This window comes from Miscanthus floridulus, chromosome 16, assembly GCF_019320115.1.
Source record: "Miscanthus floridulus cultivar M001 chromosome 16, ASM1932011v1, whole genome shotgun sequence".
NCBI classification, from domain to species: Eukaryota; Viridiplantae; Streptophyta; class Magnoliopsida; order Poales; family Poaceae; genus Miscanthus; species Miscanthus floridulus.
In genome coordinates this window covers 107,583,322-107,593,472 of record NC_089595.1, presented here as the reverse complement: position 1 = coordinate 107,593,472, position 10,151 = coordinate 107,583,322, and the positions used below count along the sequence as shown (strand labels likewise).

The following is a 10,151-nucleotide window of genomic DNA, read 5'->3' as shown; positions in this document are numbered from 1 at the left end:
GTCAAAACATACAGTTGTTGCCTTGATTGATCCTAAGTCAAACCATCCTAAACTTGACTAAGTTTGTAGAAAAAATAATAATCTTTATCTTTACCATACCAATGAGCTTCTTTAGATACATGATCAAATGCATTTTTTATAATTTAATAACTTATGTTATGGATTTTAATACTTTTTCTATAAACTTGATCAGATTTATAATAATTTGACTTAAGATAACTAAAAGTATATTATACTACAAGGTGGAGTATAAAAGACACTACTGCGGGGAGTGGAGGAGATCTTCTCGACTTAGGATCACATAACTACGTGGGGAGAAAAGGCATGAGACCCTCATCATTTAGAAGAAAATAGGTAATTCAATTCATCATAACTCAAGTCTCAGCTTAGAAGGACCCACACCTTAACTTGTATAGCACCTAGGGCATTTAAGACTCTCTTTGGAACGCAGCAATTTTATAGGAATTCGACAGGAATTAGTTTTTTCCACATAAAAAACACAGGAACAGAAAAAAAAAACGCATTCCAAAGGGGGCCTAAAACTAGAAGCTAGACTCTTTACAAATTTTGTTTTTGTCTGTGAGTATGATGGTTAGTAGGCGGGCTCAAAGGATAGTCCAGGTAGTCGGTAGACTCCCCTGAAATTTGGCCCAGAACTTTTTTTCTACTTCGCATTCATAGCCCAAAACGATGTAATGGCCCAACAGGATAACCCTAGCCTAGCTCGGTTTGCGCCGGCGCCGGCACCGGCGCTCCATCTTCTGCTCGGCACGCAGGCGACGGCGTTGGCGCTCAGGCTCGGGCTCTCAGCGACGGCGGGGCAGTCCCAGGCTCGGCGGCGGCGTCAGCGGCTCCCCCTCCCGCCTCTCGCCAGTCTCCTCGCGCCCTCGCCTCCGGTCCTCTGCACACCGGCCGGCGACCCTGCGTGCGCACCTCCCTCTCCCCTCCCCCCTCCGCTGGACCTTCGACGGCGCCCGCCCCCGGCAGCTGCGCTGCTCGCTGCGCGCCGCGCGCGGCCGGCGGGAGCCAGCAGCCACTGCTCCACCAAGGCGGTCGCGCCGCTTTGGGAACGCTTATGCCCCAAAGCGAAGCGTTACCCGTCCGCGTAGCGCTTCAGAAGCGTGCGCTTAGTGCCGCTTTTTGGAACCCTGTTTAGATGTGTGTCATTGATCTAAGCTGCTATTCTTTTGCAGCAACCGTGAATAACTAGTAATTTGGAGTTATGGATTTGCAAGAGAAGACAACCCCCACTCATCAAGGAGAAGAAAAGAAAAAAGGAAGTGCAAAGAAAAGAAGAAGACCAAGGAAGAGAACGTCATCTGTTTTGGATTCTACTAATGGTGAGACATGTCCTAGCTAAGTTTAGCACCTCTTTAAAATTGAAATTCTGAGGTTCGTTTACATCTCCTATACAAATGGCACACTTATATTTTTAATATATAACACTGATGGAGTTGAAAAGTTGATTATCTCGTGCACTAACTACTTGAATATGAATGAACAGAGTTAAGGGCACCCTTTATTTTCTTGTTCTTTTTACTTAACTGGCTTTTGCATTTTTTTTCCCTTTGGGAAGTTTCAGGCACAGCCATCAGTGAGGAAATGTCAGAGTATAATCTTGATGAACCTACTATGGAGGAAAAACTAGCAACCCTGAATCTGATCAATAGAGAGAATGGAATGAGTGATACTGAAAAGCAATCGCTCTCTATGGCACCACCAAGTGCAGATTCAGTCCATATCTTGCTGAAGCAAGCTCTTCGTGCTGATGATAACGTAGCATTGTTAACTTGCTTGTATAATAGAGATGAGAAGGTATTGTTTTCTGTACTAAGTTTGGTGAAAGCATCTTCTCCTTCTGGCTCTTATCCTTTGTTAGTTGTTTTTTTTTTCTCAAAGACGCAGGAGAGCTGCGCATCATTGCATTAAGAAGATAAATATCATTTGTTGGTTGTACTGCCCATCTAATCTGAAATAAACTTCATCCCTGTTATCACTGATGAAAGTTTTGCTCCCTCTAGTAAAAAATCTTTGTTGATTTGACATTACATGCTATCAAGCTTATGAAGCTGGACTATCAATATCGTTCAAAGTTCTTAGACTGGACAAGTAAAAAACCATATATGCATTTGTTTCAATAAAACACTCAGCACTCAAAAGTTTTCTTTGGGAGACAATGTTTATGTCCAAAGCAGCATATGTTTGTGTCTGTAAGTAGGCCTGCACACTTTGCTTGGCATATGCAAGTTTAGGTGATGCTAGCCTCACATGTTTTCCTTTCTTCAGGTCAGTAGAATTCTATCATAACTAGAAAAGGAAAACTACAGAACTGCTCTTGACCAATTGTACTTGGCTGAATGGTGAATTGGATGGTTTAACTGAATGTGTTCTAGTCTTAGGTTGATCATATATAGTCATCTTTTCTCTTGCTACTCCCATGTTAGTGATTTTATTTCTTGACAAAATTGAAAATAAACAGAATAGGTTGTATGAAAACCGTAGTCAAAATTTGTTAATCCATATATTTACTAAAGTTCAGTAACATTCAGATTGTTCTTGACGAATTGCAGAGAGTTCACTATGTCTCATAATTTACTGCTGGGTTACACAGGTTATCACAAAGTCTATATCACTCCTAACACCAGCAGATGTTGTGAAGCTTCTGAAGTTCTTTGTGTTGCAAATACAATCTAGGTAATATTCTGTGGAGGTGTTTTTTGTTGATTTAATACACAAAAATTATGTGGTGCATGTAACTGATAATTCATTGAGTATGAGATGGCCCATGTGGGGCTTGCGCGCCATCAACTATATATTCATGCTTGAACCAGGGCCTTCCAATTCTTACAGTAATTAGTCTCTTGTTATTCTTTTCTAATCATTTATTATTATTGTCATGGTTTTTGTGGCTTTCTCCACTCCTTGCCTTGCTGTTGGGGACTGTGGTTTGGAAACTAGTTATATAATTACACATGAATGGCTGCTGAGAGACAACATGATGTTTATGCATATCTAATCTGATTCATATATTTGTGTCCATTGGAATGCATAAGCATGTAAGATGGTGTGTATCCAGATCTTATTTGTACATGTATGTTCATTGTAATTTATAAGCATGAAGGGTGGGCCTGGTGCAAGTGGTAGAGTCTTACCGCCTGTGACCGGAAGGTCCCGGGTTCGAGTCGCGGTCTCCTCGCATTGCACAAGCGAGGGTAAGGCTTGCCACTGACACCCTTCCCCAGACCCCGCACAGAGCGGGAGCTCTCTGCACTGGGTACGCCCTTATTGTAATCAATGTTTTCAAGTCGTCTAGTCGAACTTAGTCGCCATGGGACCGACCAGGCGACTAATCGTGATTACTCGTCGACCAGGGCGATTAGTCTAGCAGAGTGGATTGCTTCTCTTTCCTTTGGAACCAGAGAATAGCAAAGGGACAGCAGTACAACACAGCAAGCAACCTAGCAGTCTAGCAGAGAGCCAGAGAGCCTGCAGAGTGAGGGATGGGGGAGGAGGGAAGAAGATGGAGAGGGGAAAGGCACATATCGTCGTTGGAGCAGCTCATCACGAAGACCGCGGCCACTTGACCTGGCAGAGGGCGCCGTTGGCTTCACAGCTCACCAGAGAGGAGAATAGCGTGCAAGGGAGGGGAATAGCACACGAGGGAGGGGAATAGCTCACGAGAGAGAGGGAATCGCGCGCGGGAAGGGGAGGAATCGCGCGTGGGATGCAGGAAACGCGCGCGTGGGAGGTTGGAGGCGCGCGGGGAAAAATTGCGGCCGCCCTGCGTTTGCCACCGTGCCTGCGTGCCTCCAGTGTTTTGGGGTGCCTATTCTAACCCTAATAGGCCAAATTGGAAACCCAATAGGTCACATATAGGCCCGGTTGAACAGGCCTAAAAAAACAGAGCAACCACACTGGTCGTCCATGGCCTAGTCGGACGACTAATCGGACGACCAGCTTTCTAGTCGAGCTAATCGAGTCGGACCTCCTAATCGAACACCAGGGACCGATTAGGACGAGTTCACGATTAATCGGACGACTTGAAAACATTGATTGTAATTTATAAGCATAGTGTTGACATCCTGATCCCAATGACTTTTTCTGCTTGTTGAGTTCCTTATTCTGCTGTAATGCTGTGTATATTGTCATGATATGTTTAAACATAGTGCTGATTTGTATATTGTCATGATTTGTTTACCTTTTGGGATCGAGGATCCTGGCTACTTAGAAGGATGCTAACGCTGTACATTTCTAAGTTTCAGTGTTACTCTTTAATTGGTTATCACAATTTGGTACAACCGACTAATTTCTAGACCTTTACCTACTCAGGGGCGCAGTGTTGGTTTGTTTACTCCCATGGCTGCAAACTTTACTAAATCGACACATGAGCAGCATAGTGTCTCAGGAGTTTTCTCTGTCATTGCTCAACTCGCTCTACCAGGTTAGTAAACCGAAGTAACCCCATTGCTGTGAAGAATGTTCAATGCAATATCTGTCTCTAAGAAGTTATATGAAAAAACTCTAATAGAACCCTGCGTGCCAACATTAAATTATGCTTGAAAGGAACACTCATCCTGGTGATCATTTATTGATGATTCATGCCTGTAATCTTACTGACTGATTTAAAAGTGAAATTGCACTGTATTAGGGTCCGTTTGGATGGTAGATATTGAGGGGGTTGGAATTGAATTGGGTTCAATACCAAATCAGCCATAGTATTGAAATGGCCACAATTTGAATATTGTTGTTCAGATGACCATCGAATTGTTTTTTGGAATCCTAGCAAGTAGCTCAAATCCAATACCTGTTTGGATGCAAAACCATAGAATTGAAACTCTCAACAGCGGCATCCATGGCGTGCAGAGCTCAATCGCGGGGGAGCTCGACGGCGGCGTCCATGGAAAGCAGGGGCGATCTCAACGGCAGGGGGAGCTCGACCCCGGCAGCTCGACCACAGCGGGGGAGCTCGAACCCGGGCATGGCAAGTGGACCTCGGCAGCCACGGCCATGGGGGGCGCTCCACCCCGGCGGCTCACCAACAGCAGGGGGGAGCGAGCGAGGCCGCCATGGGGAAGCTCGATCCCGGGCATGGCGAGCTTACGTATGAAGAAAATATCTACATGAAGAACATCCAGCTATGCAAATTAGGATCACACCAGCAAACATCATAGTACCACATGCTGGAGCATCACCGCAACATATATACATCAAAGTACCACCAGACTAGTACCATCAATTAGTCTGGTGGTACTTTGATGTATATATGTTGGGGTGATGCTCCAGCATGTGGTACTATGGTGTTTGCTGGTGTGATCCTAATTTGGATAGCTAGACGTAATCTTCTTCATGTAGATATTTTCTTCATATGTTGCACAGGTAGACTGAATGCCGCATGGCATTGGAGCCCATTTCCAAAGGCCAATACCAAGACCCCATCCAAACAATAGAATTAGGGGGTACCAATGCCAATTCCAAATTCTGGGCCTGAATACCAACATCCAAACGGGCTGTTAAGGATATTCTACTCATCACTCCTCCCTGGACATGCTGAGTTTGGTCTGCAACAAGACAATGTAGCCTCAAAAAGTCTATCCTGCCAGTTTTTGGGTCCTTGTACAGTTCATATAGCATGATAGCAATTTAAGTCATGTTTACTATTGGACACAGATTTTACTGGCTACATTTTTTTCCAGCTTATTGATGCAAGAACATCAACATTCAAGTCGGCATTGCAACTCTCCACCGCTCTAGATTACCTTTTCAACGAGGTAAGTTTCCTTCCCAGCAACGGATGACCATTTTTGAAATTACAATTAATCCTACTATTATGATCCAGATTGCTGATGATGAAGCTGATGAGGAGGTGCCACCACCGATAATTTATGAAGACAAGGACACGGATGATGAAGAGTCTGAAGTTGATGCTATGGAAACCGACAGAGAAGAGGCTGAAGAGCTAGGTGATGTTACTGATGCCTCTGAAAATTCAGATGGAAGTGAGATCATGAGCGGCTGATTGACTTTTACTCTCCCAAGCACTGAGCGTTTTGGAATATCGATTATCCCCATAAGATGGATTTCACGATGACTGCTGGAGATGGTTGTGCCTGTACTTTGTCGAGCTTAACTGCATCTATTCCGTGCGTCATATTATCTCAGTAGATTTTACCCACCTAAGTGAATGTTTTCAACAAGTTTTTGGATGATATATTGACATTTGAGCTGAGAAGGGTAGTTAATGCAATTGATTGAGCAAAGTAACCATTCCCCCTCTTATAATTTGTGCTCCTATGAAGGGTAATTGTCTATGTATATGGTGCTTGAGGTCACAATTATCACTCAGAGGCTAATTTCGGGAGTATTGAACCGTTGGGTCGATGGTTGTGCGTTGGCTCTGACCGACCAAACATTTTGAAATGATCTCCCTTCGTGCGAACAACAGCTGCTGACTTGCAAACTTAAACAAACCTATCCGGCTCTTTGACTTTTAAAGTCGGCTGGCCAACGCCCATCTTACTGTGTCTTTCATTTTTAATGTCTTGGCCAAGGCATTTGTTAAGTATTTGACTTAACTTGAACAGCCGCATACACTGAACAACTGGCGCGTGTTATCAGCAGCGTCAACCATTTTTATACCGTGAAACGTGAATAGTGCAGATCATCGACGCTTCATCTTTCTGCTGACACACACACGCACGAGAAACGAGATCAGCTAGTTTTCATACAGACGCATATCAAAAGGGTTGGGGAAAACATAAATTCAGATTAGAGGTACTAAGCGAATTGTGGGAGAATCTGACGCGTGCTGATGACTTTCTCCCTTTCTGAATTCTGTTCTTTGATTTGCAGGCAGAAGCGGCCAAAACAAACTTCAGAGCTCCTGATCAAGTACAGCAACTAGTGCTACAAGTAATGGCCAGTGGCCCGGCTTCACTGGAGAATAAATACTAGTAGTAGTAAGTAAACGAGCTGTTACAAACTCTTGTTTACAACAATGGCCTGAACTTGGACATGGTTTCTGAAGCAAGTACATCAAGTGGCTGTAGAATACGACTGTCTGTCGCGAGCTCCCCCATGGCGGCTAAACCGTTGGTTTTGCTGACGCTGGGTGAAAGGAACAGCGGTTTGGAATCGACCCAATTTGCACTAATCTAAGCTGATCTCTGCACTGGACAGAGCGTCCTACACGCTGGTTTTCAGGTTGAAGTGTTGAAAGGGATCCAATGCAACAGGAGCACTGGACTTCGCTCCCTTGTGAGCTCACTGGTTTGAGGTAGGCTACAGATTGTGGCTGCAAAAGGAAAAGCTTAACTGAAGTCTGAATGGAACAAAATTCTCCTTTTCTCTTGGCTACAACATTTCCTAAGATCTTTTTTTTTTTTTTGAGGAAACACACCAAAGATCATTTTGTTAGATAAAGTTGATATGTAGGTAACAAATATTCACAGGCTTGAGATGTTGGGAAACCATCCTACATGGAGGGTTGGGACTGCCCTTAGTTTACACTGCTCCGACCGACCAAACACTTTGATATGATATATATCCCTTCGTGCGAACAACAGCTTCTGACTTGCAAACCTAAGCAAACCTGTCCAACTCTTTGGCATTGGACTAGGCTGCCGGCTGGCCGACGCTGATCTTAGGGTCTGTTTGGTACAGCTTATAAGCTGCTTATGGCTAAAATAAGTTGAAATCAACAGCCAAACACCACGTTTTCAGCAGCTTATTCTGGCCACGCTTATTCCCACAGCTCTCATTTGTACTAAAAAGCAGAAGCTGGATCAGACCAGCTTATTTTGACCGCCGCTTTTACTCTATTTGTGCAGCTTATCTGGGAAGCGCTTACCAGATAAGCTGTACCAAACAGGGCTTACTGTGTTTTCCTTTTCAATTTCTTCAGTTGTGTGATGGCGATGGCATTTGTTAACTATTTGACAAACTTGAGAGCTCCCGATCAAGTACAGCAACTAGTGCTACAAGTAATGGCCTGTGGCCCGGCTTCACTGGAGAGCAAGTAAGCGAGCTGTTACTTACAAGCTCTTGTTTACAGCAGTGGCCTGAAGCAAGTGGTTGTAGGATACGAGCGTCTGTCGCGAGCTCCCATCCCATGGCAGCTAAACCGCTGGTTTTGCCAACCCTGTGTAAAAGGAGCAGCAGTTTGGAATTGGAACCAACCCAATTTGCACTAACCTAAGTTGATCTCTGTGCAAAGCGTCCTGCACGCTGGCTTCACGTTGAAGTGTTTAAGCGATCCAATGCAACAGCACTACAGCAGCATTGGAGATTGGACTACGCTGCTGCCCACTTCGTCAGAGCCAGGATTAGGGTATACAAATGTGGCTGCAAATGCAGAAATGCTTAACTGAAGTCTGAATGCAACAAGATTTTCTTTTTCTCTTGGCTATAACGTTCTCTTGGCTGCAAATGGAGAGAACAGTATTTTAACCAAAAGTTGTCGCTTAGGTATTTGCTGAGACACCTGAACGCCCTTAGTCACCATGCACAAACCAGCATGTTCAGTTGATAGATTTTTTTTGTTATCTATATAATTTGTGCCTAGTAAATTCATGTTAGAGAACACTTCAATTCAACCATCTAGTCAGTTGTCATTATAGAAAACAAGGACATACATTTGCACCTAATGAGATCTGCCAGGCTTGTGTTCGCAATGAGCTGTGCCTCTCAAAATTCAGAATTCAAGAACGAGAGGCAGGTGGGTCATTTTCAACTCAACGCTGCATGTATATGCAAGTACCTTGAAGCTTCTTGCTCCTCACAGTAGTAGTACCATTAAGCTATTACTTAATTGCTGCACAGATTTTCATGGCTCATCTTTTGGCGGTTTAAGTCTGAAACTATGTATATTTTTTGGACTAAAGTTTTCGATTGCTGCTGGAAAACTAAAAGCACCACGGCCAAGATGTCATCTTGGTGGTTTATTTACCATTTTGTAAGGAACCTATTCTTTCAATAAAGAGGTTGTTGAGAAAAACTGGATGATCCTTGCTAGTTGAAAGATAGAGAGTGGACCTGAAAACTGGGAAGTATGGCATGTTGTACCAGCGGTGCCATTTCCAAACAGTATTACTCAAATGACCAGTGTGAGTTGTTAGTTTTAGTTGAGGCTTCGTTTGAGTTGGCTTAGGGTTCGGTTGGTCTTTGTGTAGTTGTATGGGGAATTTGTGTGGTTTTTTTATTGGTTTTCACTCAAAAAATTTGGACTAACACTTTGTTTTATTTTCTGTTTCTAATAAAAATTACGCCGAAGCTTTTGCCATCCTTTCAAAAAAAGTTATTCAAATGACGGGGAAAATTTGGAAACTGTAATGCTGTGTTTTTTCAGACGATACCCTGCGGCATTGCAGTTCATGATTGGCATTATAGTAGCGTACCCCCCCCCCCCCCCCCCCCCCACACACACACACACACAGAGGTTATGTTTGATCATATCTTCAGATTACGGGCATATATTTGCATTTTTTTGTTACGTGCATAAGGGCATGTTTGGAACACGGAATCAGTTGACAGCAAAATGCAGGAACATAATTTTTTTTGGGTTTCAAACAGGCTCTAAAATGTTAAGCACAGAAGGATTCCTCTTCAAATTTATCTTGATTTTGGCATGAATTAAATTCGAAGACCTTTCGTACAATATTGGTCCAACAGCTGTATTAAAGTGAATCTGAATGTAAGACAAAAGGTAGATACAAAAGACACTTTTTTTTTTGGGTGATCTTCCAATTCTTAGAGAGCAAATACACGAGACAACAACTTGCAGCACATACATCCTTGCCATTGTAGGACTTAGGAGAAGAAACCAGCAACACAACACTCAGATGTTAGCAGCTACCTGAGAACTAGCCTATGTACATGAAAGAATCGTCAACCCTACAAGGCTACAACCTAGAAACTGAAGATCAAAAGCAGCAGGAAGAGCACCTAGACTGAGTCAATGGCCAAGAAGAGGAGCAGAGCAGAGCAGCAGCAGGTGAGATGAGATCAGTCATGGTAGCAGAGAAGCATGACGACGCATCGCCGGATGATGTAGAGCCTGGCCTTCTGCTCCCTCAGCACCCTGCTGAGCCCTCCTCCCCTGCGCTTCCCCTGGCTACTGCTCCATGGCTTATTCATCCTGCCCGAACGAACGAACA

At 43.8% G+C, this 10,151-nt stretch overlaps 1 protein-coding gene across 2 annotated transcripts; it reads left to right on the top strand.

Annotated features, from left to right (window-relative positions):
* Positions 1 to 705: 705 nt before the first annotated feature.
* On the top strand, positions 706 to 6,264 carry LOC136512425 (uncharacterized). Of its 2 annotated transcripts, none has more exons than XM_066506387.1 (7): positions 706 to 925; positions 1,194 to 1,340; positions 1,577 to 1,815; positions 2,612 to 2,694; positions 4,330 to 4,441; positions 5,694 to 5,768; positions 5,837 to 6,264. In XM_066506387.1, the coding sequence occupies exons 2-7, from the start codon at positions 1,223 to 1,225 to the stop codon at positions 6,014 to 6,016; spliced, it is 807 nt and encodes a 268-aa protein (XP_066362484.1). In that variant the 5' UTR covers positions 706 to 925; positions 1,194 to 1,222; the 3' UTR covers positions 6,017 to 6,264. The 2 variants fall into 2 exon arrangements, with proteins under 2 accessions (XP_066362484.1, XP_066362485.1); XM_066506388.1 differs by having other exon boundaries at positions 707 to 925; positions 1,583 to 1,815.
* The last annotated feature ends 3,887 nt before the right edge of the window (positions 6,265 to 10,151 follow it).